General features: G+C 44.7%; 1 protein-coding gene across 1 annotated transcript; it reads left to right on the forward strand.

The window, feature by feature from the left end:
* Positions 1–10106: 10106 nt before the first annotated feature.
* On the forward strand, positions 10107–13539 carry LOC123113917 (F-box/FBD/LRR-repeat protein At1g13570). Its single transcript, XM_044535240.1, has 3 exons — positions 10107–11163; positions 11275–11418; positions 12786–13539. The coding sequence occupies exons 1-3, from the start codon at positions 10189–10191 to the stop codon at positions 13173–13175; spliced, it is 1509 nt and encodes a 502-aa protein (XP_044391175.1). The 5' UTR covers positions 10107–10188; the 3' UTR covers positions 13176–13539.
* The last annotated feature ends 3223 nt before the right edge of the window (positions 13540–16762 follow it).

The following is a 16762-nucleotide window of genomic DNA, read 5'->3' on the forward strand; positions in this document are numbered from 1 at the left end:
TTGTTTTTCCTGAGAGCCTTGGCTAGAAGAGCCCCTCCAAAGTCTCCTTAACATCTTCTGAAAATTTCTGAAATTTTAGTAACTTCAAAATAGAAGTGAATAAAACTTAACAAGAATGGTAGCAACTACTCCTACAGGTGCCTAGAGCCTACATCATGCATTAGAATTACTTGGAACCTCATAAATTTAACATGCAAGATCAAGAACAGGGTCACCAAGGCAGCAAGGATTTGCAATGAATAAAGCACTAGAACAAAAACTAATTGGACCAATGGAGGAGTCACATACCAAGCAACAATCTCCCAAAGTAGTTTTGTGAATGGAGCTTTGAGCAAGGAGATCGAAAATCGCAGCAAAATGAGATAGAACTTGTGCTTGAGCTGGATGGGGATTTTTTTGGGTAGAAGATGGAGTGTGTGGGTGCTGGCATAAGTGGAGTGGGGCTACCAGGGGCCCACGAGGCAGGGGGCGCGCCCAGATGGGGTGGGCGCGCCCTCCACTCTCGTGGCCTGGTGCTTGCCCCTCCTGCAGTGATTTCAGTGCCTAAAATCCTCAAATATTCAATAAAAAATCATACTAAATTTGCAGGGCATTTGGAGCACTTTTATTTTCGGGATATTTTTTATTGCACGGAAAATTCAGAAAACAGGCGGATAATACTGTTTTTGCTTTATTTATTTTAAATAACAGAAAATAAAAAGAGGGTACAGAAGGTTGTGCCTTCTAGCTTCATCCATCTCATGATCATCAAAATGAATCCACTAACAAGGTTGATCAAGTCTTGTTAACCAACTCATTCCGAATAACACGGAACCGGAGAAATTTCGAATAACACTAAGTTACCTCAACGGGGATATGAAAATCCCCAACAATAAGAATATCATACTTTTTCTTGACAGTAGGGAGAGGAAATTCAAAACCTCCAATAATAATTGATGGAATTTTCTCAATAGTATCTATGCTATGAACTGGGATTTGCTTCCTCGGAAAATGTACCATATGCTCATTTCCTTTAACATGAAATGTGACATGGCCTTTGTTGCAATCAACAACAGATCCTGCAGTATTTAAAAAGGGTCTACCAAGAATAATAGACATACTATCGTCCTCAGGAATATCAAGAATAATGAAGTCTGTTAAGACAGTAACATTCGCAACAACAACAACAGGCACGTCCTCACAAATGCCGACAGGTATAGCAGTTGATTTGTCAGCCATTTGCAAGGATATCTCAGTGGGTGTCAACTTACTTAATTCAAGTCTACGGTACAAGGAAAGAGGCATAACACTAACACCGGCTCCTAAATCACATAAAGCAGTTTTAACATAATTTCCTTTAATAGAGCAAGGTATAGTGGGTACTCGGGGATCACCAAGTTTCTTAGGTATTCCACCCTTAAAGGTATAGTTGGCAAGCATGGTGGAAATATTAGTTTCAGGTATTTTCCTCTTATTAGTGATGATATCTTTCATATATTTAGCATAAGGGTTCATTTTAAGAATATCAGTTAAGCGCATGCGTAAGAAAATAGGTCTAATAATTTCAAAAAAACGCTCAAAGTCCTCATCATCCTTTGTCTTAGATGGTTTAGGAGGAAAGGGCATGGGTTTCTGAACCCATGGTTCTCTTTCTCTACCATGCTTCCTAGCAACAAAATCTCTCTTATCATAACGTTGGTTTCTTGATTGTGGGTTATCAAGACCAATAGCGGGTTCAATTTCTATATCATTGTTATTACTAGGTTGAGCATCTACATGAACATCATTATTAGCATTATCATCAGGTTCATGTTCATCTCCGGATTGTGTTTCAGCATCAGAGATAGAAGTATTATTAGGATTCTCAGGTATTTCTACATTAGGTTCACTAGAAGTTTGCAAAGTCCTATCATTCTTCTTTTTCTTCTTCTTAGAAGAACTAGGAGCATCTAGATTATTATTCTGAGAATCTTGTTCAATTCTCTTAGGGTGGCCTTCAGGATACAAAGGTTCATGAGTCATTCTACCAGTTCTAGTAGCCACTCTAACAGCAAAGTCATTTTTATTATTTAATTCAGCAAGCAATTCATTCTGAGCCTTAAGTACTTGTTCAGCTTGAGTAGCAACCATGGAAGCATGTTTACTAGTGAGTTTAAGTTCACCTTTAATTCCAGCTACATAATCATTGAAGCATCCTATCGTATAAGCATTATTCTTCAATTGTCTACCAACATAATCATTGAAATTTGCTTGTCTATTCATGAAGTCATCAAATTCATCTAAGCAAGGGCTATGAAATTTAGTGGATGGGATTTCATCTTTATCATATCTATAGAGAGAATTTACCTTTACTACCTGTGTCGGGTTATCAAGACAATGCGTTTCTTCAACATGCGGTATATTAAGACCATGTATCTCTTCAAGAGGAGGTAAATTCTTAACATCTTCAGCTTTAATACCTTTTTCTTTCATTGATTTCTTTGCCTCTTGCATATCTTCAGGACTGAGAAATAGAACACCTCTCTTCTTTGGAGTGGGTTTAGGAACAGGCTCAGGAGTTGGCTCAATTGGTTCAGGAATTGGCTCAGGAAGAGTCCAATTATTCTCATTAGTCAACATATTGCTCAATAATAATTCAGCTTCGTCGACTGTTCTTTCCCTGAAAACACAACCAGCACAACTATCCAAGTAGTCCTTCGAAGCATCGGTTAGTCCATTATAAAAGATATCAACTATTTCATTTTTATTGAGTGGGTGATCAGGCAAAGCATTAAGTAATCGGAGAAGCCTCCCCCAAGCTTGTGGGAGACTCTCTTTTTTGATTTGCACGAAATTATATATTTCCCGCAAGGCAGCTTGTTTCTTATGAGCAGGGAAATATTTAGCAGAGAAGTAATAAATCATATCCTGGGGACTATGCACACAACCAAGATCAAGAGAATTAAACCAAGTCTTAGCATCACCCTTTAATGAGAACGAAAATATCTTAAGGATATAAAAGTAGCGAGATCTATCATCATCAGTAAACAGGGTAGCTATATCATTCAACTTGGTAAGATGTGCCACAACAGTTTCAGATTCAAGGCCATAAAAAGGACCATATTCTACCAAAGTAATAATTTCAGTGTCGGTGTACTAGAGTAGGGGTACCCTAGTATCCCGAACTTGTGCACGGGCAGTCACAGCACCCCGCGGCAAGGCTAGCCGGATGACCGCCAAGGTCCTCCGTGGTTCCTTTGGAGCCATTCAAGAACAAAGTATTCAAGCTAAGGAGACAAGACCCCTGGCAAGAGGAGCTTGCCGGGAAGGCCAACCAAGGCACCTCAAGGAACTTACCGCGACGCACCGCGCATCCGGGCAAGGCCCGGCGAGCGACAAGCTTCCGGGCGCGACAAGACAACAACCGCGGCAAAGCGCTTGCCACGGCGAGCTACCACTCTGTAGCTGCACTCCAACACATCCACCAACGTGTCGCCCTGGGACCTTTCCAAGCGCGTGTGGCGGAAGGCTGTGCAGCCAGCGGTACGCGGTGTCAAGCGGTGCTGACAAGATTACCACCGTGGCAAGCGGTGGCGTCCCTGACGGTCCCTTTTTGCACTGTTTGGGCGACTCAGATAGGCATTTAATGCCTTTGTCCCCTGCCGTCAGGGTTAGGTAGGATACACTGTACAAAGTAGTTGTACCAACCGCAACTCTTTTTCCATTTTTACCCTTGTCTACGTTGCCACCTGTCGGTGACCCCTTGAGCATATAAAAGGAGGCCCATGAGCAACGTAGAAGGGGTTCGGAGATTTAGACACACACGCGCTCGGTCTTGTAACTCTCACGCTCCCGAGCAAGAACTCAATACAATCAGACAAGCAGCAGTAGGAGTATTATCTCTCCGGAGAGCTCCGAAGCTGGGTAAACTGCTCGTGTGCCTCGCCTCGATCTGCTCTTTGTGCGATCTCCGCCCCCCGCCGAACCGAAAGGGGCTCGGTCCGCCGGTCCCATAGGTGTCCGTGGATCAGTTTCCCACGACATCTTTGGCGCGCCAGGTAGGGGGCGTCGAGGTTGTGTGAACCTGATCCGGCGTTCACACGAGCTAGATCTTCATCATCTTCATCGACATGCCACCGAAGAAGCAGGCTTCGGAGGTGGTTGCTCCGTCCGCGTCGATCCCTCCGCCACCGGAGCAAACGGGTGGTGGGGTAGATGCCGGTGGGAGAATGGGCGTCGACGAGGGAGCTCACGGTGCCGCCAAGTCCAAGGACAAAGCTGCGCAGACCTCGGCGTCTGTACACGCACCGCGCCCATCTCAGGAGGCGCGGGACCGGCAGCGTCATGGTACCCACTAGGATTTTCGGTGGGACCGACATGCAACTCGGTAGGACCAATATGGTTAGGGTTAGGGCATAACGTAATCTCGGTGAGACCGATTTTGGTAATAAGCTAACCAGAGAGTTGGTCAGGTAAACTCAGTGGGACTGATTCGCTCATCTCGGTGGGACCGAAACGTTACGAAAGGGAAACAGCGAGTTTACATTGCAATCTCGGTGGGACCGATCGCTCATCTCGGTGGGACCGAAACGTTACGAAGGGAAACAGAGATATTACAATCCCATCTCGGTGAGACCGAGATCCCTATCGGTGAGACCGATTTTCCTAGGGTTTGTGGCAGTGGCTATGAGATCTGAACTCGGTGGCGCCGGAATAGAAAGAATCGGTGGGGCCGAGTTTGACTTTTGGTTTAGGTCATATGTGGATGTGAGAAAGTAGTTGAGAGCTTTTGAGCATATCACTAAGCACTTTGAAGCAAGAACCTCATTAAGCAACACCTCATCCCTCCTTAATAGTATTGGCTTTTCCTATAGACTCAATGTGATCTTGGATCACTAAAATATAAAATGTAGAGTCTTGAGCTTGGAGCTTGAGCCAATCCTTTTGTCGTTAGCATTTTGAGGGGTCCACTTTTCTCATCCATGCCATGCCAATCATTGAGCTTTCCTGAAATATTTATCTTGGAATAGTATTAGCTCAATGAGCTATATGTTGTTAGGAATTACCAAAACCACCTAGGGATAGTTGCACTTTCACTTAGGGACAATTTCACAACTCCTACCACCACTTTTCCACACTCGCTATATTTACTTTATTGCTTCTTTATCTAAACAACCCCTACTTTTTATTTACGAGCCTTTTATTATCTTGCAATTCTATCCAACAACATCTACAAAATCCTTCTAGTTTCATACTTGTTTTAGGTAAAGCGAATGATAAGCATGCGTAGAGTTGTATTAGCGGTCGATAGAACTTGAGGGAATATTTGTTCTACCTTTAGCTCCTCGTTGGGTTCGACACTCTTACTTATTGAAAGAGGCTACAATTGATCCCCTATACTTGTGGGTTATCAGTCACCTAGTTTTTAGCCCGTCAAGAATGACTCATGGGCCAATGGGAAGGCGCAATCAGTGTCGAAACCCTAAGGGCCACCACGCACCATCATCTGCCGCTTCCACACAGTCCACACCCCACCCACTCTCACTTTCTACATCCAAATCCCCAAAACACTCTCCAACGCATCTGCCGCCGCCATCATCGACCATGGCCGGGCGGACACCACTAACCAACGCGGGGGCCGCGACGGAGGCCGACGCCTACGAGCCGTACGTGGCATTGAAGCAGTTGTGCGCTTACATTTTCACCGAGCTCCTCCCCGCCTTCCCCGCCCTCGACAACAGGCGGCTCACCGCCCTCCTCTCCTCCGACGGTGTCGACTGCATCAGCCTCCTCCCCGACGCGCTCCTACGCAACATCGTCTCCCGCCTCCCCGTCACGGATGCCGCGCGCACCGCCGTTCTCGCCTCGCGCTGGCGCCGGGTCTGGCTATCTGCCCCTCGCGCTAATCGACGAATACCTCCGCCCCAGCGGCAACCCGCCGATCGTCACCGCCGCCGTGTCGCAAATCCTTGATGCGCACCCGAGACCCTTCCGCTTTGTCCACCGCGCCACAGTCACATGGACGCGTGCCAGCCCTAGCTCGCGCGCTGGCTCGAGCTCCTTGCCACCAAGGGCGTCCAAGAGCTTGTCCTTGTGAATCGCCCGTGGCCACTCAAGGTACCCCTCCCGGCCATGCTCTTCAGCGTCACCACCCTCACCCGTCTCTACATCGACATCTGGAAATTTCCGGACGTGGCCAGGTTACTGTGCGGCACCTCCTTCCCATGTCTCCGTGAGCTTGGGGCCTGCACCATCCTTATGAAGGACGGAGACATCGAGGCCCTCGTCGCTAGGAGCCCCGTCCTGGAGATTCTAAACATCCAAGGAAGAAACGCATGGCTGCGCCTTCGGCTCGTCAGCCAGAGCCTCCGGTGCGTGCAAATCTGTGGCTCTATTATAGAGGACATTATCGTGGTGAAGGCTCCATGCCTTGACCGGCTCATCGTGGAGCATCCTAGGGACAGTGCTAGTGGTCTGTGTACCAGGGTCAGGATTGGTGACTGCCCAAAATTGCACGCATTAAGGAATTTTGAAGGCAGGAAATCACATCCTAGAGATCCAAGGCACCGTCATCGTGGTACATTTCCTATCTGAAGTCTATCCATTTGTTCAGTTAGCAAAATATTCAGTTGATAGAGGTTCATGAATCATGGCTAAATGTGCGATCTTTCTTTGTGGGTGCATTCTAGGCTGGGATAAAGCCAAGCCCAAGCGCCATGTTGATGAACGTCAAGATCCTGAGTTTGAATGTGTGTTTCGGAGACCACGACGACATTAAGATGCTGACTGCCTTTCTCAGATGCTTTCTCAATCTGGAGACGCTGCATATCATGGTATCCCCCCTTCCCTCGCTCTCTCATTAATGTTTTTGCTTACTTTGCACTCTATACATTACTAAATCATCAGTGGACATGGTGCCAGCTAGTGCAAGTAGTTTTTCTATGTGGTAAGGTGATGGTAGTATCAGCTAGTACATAGTTACGAATGTTTGACCTTTCCATGGGTGATCAATTGTAGCTTAAGTATTAGCCCTGGTAATTTGTTCTCAGCCATCGTGTCTTGTCTTCGCACATAAACAAGAGTACACTATTAGGGTCTGTGTTGTGTGGCCATCTGTTTTTATGTTATGATGTTTCGTAAAAAAACGTGTAGCAGCAGATTTCATCATATCGGGCAGTTATAATTGTGTGTTACATGAATGATAATACTATATTTATGTTATAGAACTAACTGCATATCAGACACTCCTCTATGATTCGTGATTACAAGGTAGCTTTCAAGGTTTACAACTGGAACTTTGTGCTGAAGGACATACCTCGCAAATGTGCACGTGGTTAAGACCTCCATTTTGGATTGTGTGTGTGATTTCATAACCCAAAGTGTTAAAGAGGTTGTCAATCCCTTTCGGGGTACGACGCCTCAAGATAGGCAAAGGACGTGAGATAAATTTGTAGATGGGATAAATATATCACGGAACAAATAAATTGCAGCAAGGTATTTTTGTATTTTTTAGTTTAATAGATTTAAAAATAAACGCAAGGAAAAAGTAGATCGCAAGGCAAATATATGAGAAAGAAGACCCGGGGGCCGTAGGTTTCACTAGTGGCTTCTCTCGAGAAAAATAGCAAACGGTGGGTGAACAAATTACTGTTGGGAAATTGATAGAACTTCAAATAATCATGACGATATCCAGGCAATGATCATTACATAGGCATCACGTCCAAGATTAGTAGACCGACTCCTGCCTGCATCTACTACTATTACTCCACACATTGACCGATATCCAGCATGCATCTAGCGTATTAAGTTCATGGAAAAATGGAGTAATGCAATAAGAACGATGACATGATGTAGACAAGATCCGTCTATCTATTGCGACAGATATGGATCTCATCTTTTTATCCTTAGTAGCAACAATACATACGTGTCGGTTCCCTTTCTGTCACTAGGATCAAGCATCTTAAGATCGAACCCACTATCGGGCACCTCTTCCCATTGGAAGATAAATAGATCAAGTTGGCCAAACAAAACCCAAATATCGGAGAAGAAATACGAGGCTATAAGAGATCACGCATATAAGAGATCAAAGAACTCAAATAACTTTCATGGATATAAAAAGATCTAACTGATCATAAACTCGAAGTTCATCAGATCCCAACAAACACACTGCCAAAAGACTTACATCATATGGATCTCCAAGAGATCAATGTATTGATAATCAAGAGAGAGAGAGAGAGAGGAAGCCATCTAGCTACTAACTACAGACCCGAAGGTCTACAAAGAACTACTCACGCATCATCGGAGAGGCACCAATGGAAGTGGTGAACCCCTCCGTGATGGTGTCTAAATTGGATCTCGTGGTTCTGGACTCTGCGGCGGCTGGATGAATATTTCATCGACCCCCCTAGGGTTTCTAGAATATTGGGGTATTTATAGAGCCAAGAGTCGGTCCAGGGGGCACCCGAGGTGGGCACAACCCACCTGGGCGCGCCTGGGCCTCCTGGCGCGCCCTCGTGGGTTGTCCCCTCCTCGGGACTCCCCCCAGGTGCAACTAGGGCCCGTTGTGTTCCTTCTAGCCAATAAAAAATCATTGTAAATTGGCGTGTCATTTGGACCTCATCTGATATTGATTTCCTGCGATAAAAAAACATGCAGAAAACAACAACTGGCACTTGGCACTATGTCAATAGGTTATTACAAAAAATGATATAAAATGACTATAAAATGATTATAAAACATCCAAGATTGATAATAAAACAGCATGTAATAATAAAAAATTATAGATACGTTGGAGACGTATCAGCCACTCTTTGGCACATCTTCACAAGCCCATTGCCACCACAACGGACGGCAAGCTTCAAGCCCTTGATCTCGTCATGATGATCCACTTGAACTTGCACACCGCAACCTAACCCCACATAGAACTCTCATGTAGACCATGGGTTAGTATACAAAGCGTAATGGACAATGCTTACCATACCATGGGATCACTTGACCCCACTCGGTACATCTTCTATGCTGCGTGTGTTGATCAACTTGATTCACTCTTTGACTTAGTCTTGATCGACCTCACACATGACCAATATACATTTGTAAGTTCTGAAATATCATCAAGTCAACAAAAGAACCAAGACAAAGGGAAAAGATGAATTAGCTTGACAAATCGCGGCTCAATAAAGGAGAAAGAGAGACATGCATTGCATGGATTGTGAGCTGGTTAATTTGGCTATGTAGGCATGCAAGCATGATGCTATGATTATAATTTGAATGATGATTTGTGGGCTGGCTATAATTAAATGCAATGGAGAGGGAGGAGGTACATGCCACACATGGCCCGCATGCTGTGATTGTGAAGATTGAGGACGGTCCGCATATCAGTATAACGATGAATTTCAAGGATAAAAAAGAACGGAGGCTCTCTTGGGTATTTAAATTAAAGGAAGGCGCTGGAAAATTAAAGGAATGAGATGTATTATGCGGGACGGATTCATCTCCGGAGAAGAGAATTGTACACACTGCAAATAGAATGATGAATTTTAGGACACATATGACGCTGGATTCATGAGGTATTATTAAATGGAAGGATAGATTTCAGGATTATGGACTACAAAATAATTTCTAGGTTCTTCGATGTAGCTCTGAGAATGCTTTTTATACACTTACGAATTTTATAGAGCAATTAGCACGTACGGCTGCAGGTGCAATATGTAAAAGAATTTTTGATCTAAAGATATGTTTGTTCACCCGATGACTAGGAATCATGTCCCATGCACAAACTAGCACCCCAAAAATCCTTACTGTCAATTCACCGTTATTTCTTTCATCATCAAACTATAATACGGTTAACATGGTTCATGACAATTGGCGTTAACTTTGCAACAAAGAACATCATTTTTTCTCCCGTTGCAACACGCATGCATATGTGCTAGTGAATTGTAAAACATACTGACTCAACAAGTTTAACCAGAAAAAAATGTTTTTTTCCAAGCTGGACACCAACAAGTTTTTAGGCAGTCAAGGCTGACTAATGGGCCCGTGGGAAGGCAATCAGTGTGGTATTTGGCCCACGCTCTTGGCCCACCAAACTACGAAGGGAAGGAAACCCTAAGAGCCACCACGCACCACCATCCGCCGCTTCCAGCCCCCGCCCCACCACACACCCCACTCTCACTGTCGCCATCCAAATCCCAAAAACACTCTCCGGCGCATCTGCCACCGCCGTCGTCAACCATGGCCGGGCGGACACCACTCACCAACGCGGGTGCCGCGACGGAGGCCGACGCGCACAAGCCGGACGTGGCCATGGTGCAGCTGCGCACCTACATCTGCACCGAGCTACTCCCCGCCTTCCCCGCCCTCAACACCAGGCGGCTCACCGCCCTCCCCTCCTCCTCCGGCATCGACCGCATCAGCCTCCTCCCCGACGCGCTCCTGTGCAACATCGTCTCCCGCCTCCCCGTCACGGACGCCGCGCGCACCGCCGTTCTCGCCTCGCGCTGGCGCCGGGTCTGGCTATCCGCCCCCCTCGCGCTAATCGACGAATACCTCCGCCCCAGCGGCAACCCGCCGACCGTCACCGCCGCCGTGTCGCAAATCCTTGATGCACACCCGGGACCCTTCCGCTTTGTCCACCTCGTCCGCAGCCACATGGACGCGTGCCAGCCCCAGCTCGCGCGCTGGCTCGAGCTCCTCGCCACCAAGGGCGTCCAAGAGCTCGTCCTTGTGAATCGCCCGTGGCCACTCGAGGTACCCCTCCCCGCCACGCTCTTCAGCGTCACCACCCTCACCCGCCTCTACATCGGCATCTGGAAATTTCCGGACGTGGCCAGATTACAGCGTGGCACCTCCTTCCCATGCCTTCGTGAGCTCGGTGTCTGCACCATCCTCATTAAGGACGGAGACATCGAGGCCCTGGTCGCTAGGAGCCCCGTCTTGGAGATTCTGAACATCCAAGGAAGCAACAAAGGGCTGCGCCTTCGCCTCGTCAGCCAGAGCCTCCGGTGCGTGCAAATCTGTGGCTCTGTTGTAGAGGACATTGCCGTGGTGAAGGCTCCATGCCTTGACCGGCTCATCGTGGAGCATCCTAGGGACAGTGCCCGTGGTCTGTGTACCAGGGTCAGGATTGGTGACTGCCCCAAGTTGCACGCATTAGGAATTTTGAAGGCAGGAAATCACATCCTAGAGATCCAAGGCACCGTCATCGTGGTACATTTTCTATCTGAAGTCTGTCTATTTGTTCAGTTAGCAAAATGTTCAGTTGATAGAGGTTCATGAATCATGACTAAATGTGTGTCTTTCTTTGTGGGTGCATTCTAGGCTGGGATAAAGCCAAGCCCAAGCACCATGGTGATGAACGTCAAGATCCTGAGTTTGAATGTGTGTTTCGGAGACCACGATAACATTAAGATGCTGACTGCCTTTCTCAGATGCTTTCCCAATCTGGAGACGCTGCATATCATGGTATCCCCCCTCCCTCTCCAATTAATGTTTTTGCTTACTTTGCACTCTATACAATACTAAATCATGAGTGGACACGGTGCCAGCTAGTGCAAGTAGTTTTTCTATGTGGTAAGGTGATGGTAGCATCAGCTAGTACATAGTTACGAATGTTTGACCTTGCCATGGGTGATCAATTGTAGCTTAAGTGTTAGCCCTTGTAATTTGTTCTCAGCCATCGTGTCTTGTCGAGTACACTATTAGGGTCTGTGTTGTGTGGCCATCTGTTTTTATGTTATGATGTTTCGTAAAAAAAACTTGTAGCAGCAGATTTCATCATATCAGGCAGTTATAATTGTGTGTTACATGAATGATAATACTATATTGATGTTACAGAACTAACTGCATATCAGACACTCCTCTGTGGTTAGTGATTACAAGGTAGTTTTCATGGTTTACAACTGGAACTTTGTCCTGAAGGACATACCTCGCAAATGTGCACATGGTTAAGACCTCCATTTTGGATTGTGTGTGTGATTTCGTAAAACCATGGACCATCTTTTAGTCTCAATCAACGGCAGTAGTAGACTAAGATCTTCAGCCATACTGCGTAGCTGGGTGTTTTTTTTCTGCACTGCTAGGTTACTTTGTACTCCCTCCGTTCCATAATATAAGAGCTTTTTTGACACTAGTGTAGTGTGAAAAACGCTCTTATATTATGGGACGGAGTAATGTAAAAAATGCTCATATATTATGCATAGTTAAAAAAGGCGGGCCTAGGCTCTAGGCGTTAGCAAAACGCCTAGCGCATAACTGCGCTTAATCTGAGCATAAGCATGCACTTTGATCAGAAAAGCGCAAGGCGGTGGCAAAACGCACAATTAATGCCTAGCGCTTTTTTGAACTATGATATTATGGGACTGAGGGAGTAGTTTGTAAAACATACAATGTTTAATGTTGTTTTCTACACATGCAATGTTTAGTTTTTAGTGGTGCTCAAATAGCAATGCATGTAGTTTCTGAATCTCAACTGTCAAAAAAATCACTCAAAATAATGTACTTACTAATATTGTTCCCATTTATAAACTTTAATTTTCAAATAGCTAATGGCAAGTACTGACAATTTATCTGAGCCAATTTATGTTTTGCTTGCGTTCGTACCAAGTTCCTCTACACCTAGCTGCATGCCTGCATGTATTGTTTAATCCATCTCGCAGCAGATTTTATTGCTCGCAGATTGTTTCCCGTTGATTTGCATAGATCTATCAACTCAATTACCGTCATAGCTCTTTCTGCTCTTTCTAATTTTTTGTATTGTCAGTTGTTAATCTTGTATGTAAGCTAGCATTACTGCCTACTTTTGTGCTCATTATTGAACTTGATCTTTGCAGTCCGCAAAAGGTGTCTATCAAGCTGGCAATGTCAGGCTCAATCTCAGGTTCTGGGAGTCGGCCAAGCCCACCAAAAGTGTCGAGTTCTCCATCAAGGTGATATCTTTCTGTGAATTTCGAGGGGAGCTAGGTGAGGCTGCTTTCCTGAAGTTCTTCTTTCGTAGTGCGAGGGCTCTTGAGAGTGCAATGATTACAATGCGCTCTGGATCATTTTCTACGGATGAGCTATCTTCTAGAGTGAAACAAGTGTCTCAAAAGATGGTGAGTAAATCATGCAAAATGATTGTTCTTGGGAGTGATGGCCCTGAAGGAGGCAGGCCTTGGAGCTTCAAAAGAGGAACCGATTACTGCTTCAAGGACCCTTTCTCAGCTGTGGAATGGGTCGGTTAAGCTTTATATTCATATTTGCCACTGCTTGCAGGGAAAGAAGGAAGAGCAGCTCAAGTCTTGTTGCTTTCACCAGTGTAGCTCTTTGTACGATTGTTGTGGTTAATTACCTTCAGCCCTGGGGGATCTTTATTGATCTTGACTTAGCAATTATCTATGTTATAAGCAGTTAATTAGCTGATAATCTTCTGTGCTTTCTAGTATTAGAGTCGGAGTGTGGTGGTTTAAATATGGCAGAGTTGGAAGCTTGGTTGAACTTGTAATGGTCGTAAGCTGTGGTCTATTGTTACCTTCACTATATATGTTGTAATGGCTTCGACGTTTTCTGGCCGAGATGAAGGACTGAATCCTCTTGTTTTGTTTACCATTTTTGCTGCTGAATGAAGCCTGAGATGTTTTACAGAGCTCGTGTGCTTGTATTTTTTAGAGAGCTCTGGAAACCATTGCTGCTTTTGTCATTTCCTTTTTCTTTTTGAAAGTTCAGATTAAATCTTGAAACAAGATGTGCGTTTGGATCAAATGTTGCCGCTGAAGATTTTTGTTCTCTGGCTTTCAGTGCTCTTTTCTTCATCCTTTGATGATGCACACTTCGGAAGTCTCATGACTTATGTTTTGGTCAATTTACACAAATGTGGATCAAAGTTGTAGGGAAGCTGAAACAATAAGTTATAATACTTGCTCTGCGTTGTACTGAACGATGAGTTTTTTTTTATGTAGTTTGATGTTTAAATGCAGTACAAAATCTGATTGGCAAGATGGTTATGCTTCACCTGGTACGGGAACTTAAGCACCTGGTACCCAATACAGTATCTTTTAGATCATCCGGATAACTTAGTCAGCAGTACTATGTAGACTGGTTTATTTTTTGTGTGTGTCCCCTTTCTCATCTCTGAAACATGCAATGTTCTGGGATTTATTTGCCTTTATGCATCGAGTTCAAAACTTGAACATTTAGCAGGCATTGAGCAAAGTAACACGAGTACCGCTTCCTCGAGGTACTTCATAAACCATCAGAATGTACTCACTGTTTTTTTTTAGGGGAGAAGGTGCTCACTGTTAAAAACACATACTCCTAACTAAATTAGCACCTCGACGAGGTTCAGACATGAGTTCTAAAACATATCTCTTGGTACCATGCAGGTGCTCTATGATTAGAGATGAAAGTGACCAAATACTACATGCTTTTAAAATGGAAATGTTGACCGCGCCTAATGAATGGTGAGATTGATTTTTCCTTGCTGGTTATGAGTTATAAGATGCCCGTTGACTGTATTTTCTCAAATAAAATAAAATGAAATAATAGTGAGGCATTTGCATCATAGCGAGGCATTATGTGAAGATGCAAATTAAGTTGGTGTATGTGTACGAGAGTGGCTTGATCAGAATATGTAGACATCTTTTTGTTGCTCTATGTGTACAGTATTTTAAAATAAAATTGTACCAAGACTTTTGTATCACAAGAATTATGAGACCTGTTTTTTAAGGAATAGAAGGCATTATGTGAAACTGCACAATATTTTTATGGACTGATGAGACGGTGTGTAGTGAATTATGTGAAAATGCGCAACAGACGGCGTAGAGGGCACTCGCACGGCGAAGCCCCTAGGAGATGGGTATTCCAGCATCCTTTATAGGAGTAACACCCTAGGTGGCCGCACACGGCACACCAACCTGAGAGTCTTTCAATACTTGACATGGAAAATCTGCCTTTTGTTGTCACGTATTATAGCTTTGACATTCTTGAGAAGCTTTCTCACACTGATCTACCTTTGCCCTGAAAATTTCCCCTCGAAAGCATTAGACGCGACTCTGCATACACAAACTCGCCCCGCCTTTCTTGTAAAGGACTCATCAGAAGAATGAGGAGATTCACATGTAAAGCCAGATAAATTGGGTGGATCAACTGGAGGTCCCTTTGCAGCAACCCATGAGGTTTTGGGGTACTGCTCAGGCTTCCAATATGTTCCATCAGCATTGAGTTTCCTCTCAAAGGCAATACCCTCTTTCCTAGGGTTCCTATTGAGGATCTGCTTTTTAAGCACATCACAAAGAGTCTGATGCCCTTTGAGGCTTTTGTACATGCCTGTCATGTACAATTCCTTCAGCCCTGCATCATCAGTGATACTAGCAATGTCCTCAGATGAGGAATTAGTGATAGCAGAGACAGGTGAAGAATTTGTAACATTAGAAGCATTTGAACATTCTGGTGTAGAATTAGCAGATTCACGTTAAATGCACTTCAGACATGGCGGATCAAATTCTTCCTGAGTAGCGCTGATTTGTTGAGCTAGTAATGAATCATGCTCCTTCTGAAGATCTTCATAACTCACTCTTAGCTTCTAAAGATCTTGCTTTCTTTGAAGAAATTCATAAGAAAGCTTCTCGTGATCAGATAAGAGAGTGTTATGATGACTTTGAAGATTGTCAAACTTAGACTGAAGTCTCTGAAGATTTTCAGTTAAGTTTTTAGTGCGATCCATTTCTTCACCCAACATATCATCACTTTTGTCTAGCATGTTTTGAAGCTTTTCAATAGCCTTTTGTTGTTTCATAGCAATTTTAGCAAGTTTAGAGTAGCTAGGCTTAAGATTTTCATCCGATTCATCCTCACTTGATTCAGAGGAGGGGTATTTAGTTACCTTGGCACCCTTTGCCATGAAGCAATAGGTGGGAGCGTAGTCATCATTGCCTTCATCAGCATTGTTGGTGTTGCCATTTTCTTCGGAGTTGAAGATAGACTTGCTGATGAACGCGGTAGCAAGAGCCAGGCTTGCCACACCAGACTCGGACTCCTCGGATGCCTCCTCTTCCTCATGATCCTCAGATTCAGCCTCAGAATCCATTGTCACGCCCAAGATGCGGTCCTATCCTAAAGGAACTCGAAGGTCCCACCAAGGATAGAAGCGCATCTTGAAGACGCTTTTGCAAGGTGGATATCATTACATCAACATTACATAATAGTGGGGATACATACAAGGCATACCAATGCCGCATGAATACATCAATACAACATACAAGATCAACATCCGACTACGGATGAATCATAAACAGAAACTCAAACAACATCCACCCTGCTAGCCCAGGCTGCCGACCTGGAACCTATCCCCTGATCGAAGAAGCAGAAGAAGAACTCCAAAACAAGCAAACATCGCTCTCGCGTCATGATCATCGCGTAACCTGTACCTGCAACTGTTGTTGTAGTAATCTGTGAGCCACGAGGACTCAGCAATCCCATTACCATGGGTATCAAGACTAGCAAAGCTTAATGGGAAAGGAAGGGGTAAAGTGGTGAGGTTGCAGCAGCGGCTAAGCATATATGGTGGCTAACATACGCAAATGAGAGCGAGAAGAGAAACAAAGGAACGGTCGTCAACTAGTAATGATCAAGAAGTGATCCTGAACTCCTACTTACGTCAGACATAACCCAGAAACCGTGTTCTCCTCTCGATCAACCCCGAAAAGAGACACTCACGGTTACGCACACGGTTGGTGTATTTTAGAAGAGTTTACTTCAAGTTTACTACAACCGGATATTAACAAATTCCCATCTGCCACATAACCGCGGGCACGACTCTCGAAAGTTTATACAC

The sequence above is a fragment of the Triticum aestivum genome, chromosome 5B (assembly GCF_018294505.1).
Source record: "Triticum aestivum cultivar Chinese Spring chromosome 5B, IWGSC CS RefSeq v2.1, whole genome shotgun sequence".
In the NCBI taxonomy this organism is placed as follows: Eukaryota; Viridiplantae; Streptophyta; class Magnoliopsida; order Poales; family Poaceae; genus Triticum; species Triticum aestivum.

Bases quoted from the DNA above. Each gene is read 5' to 3' on its own strand.
- LOC123113917 (XM_044535240.1), top strand. From the start codon at position 10,189: ATGGCCGGGCGGACACCACTCACCAACGCGGGTGCCGCGACGGAGGCC. The intron at 11,164-11,274 runs GTACATTTTCTA...GGTGCATTCTAG, and splicing joins TCCAAGGCACCGTCATCGTG to GCTGGGATAAAGCCAAGCCC. The intron at 11,419-12,785 runs GTATCCCCCCTC...TGATCTTTGCAG, and splicing joins TGGAGACGCTGCATATCATG to TCCGCAAAAGGTGTCTATCA.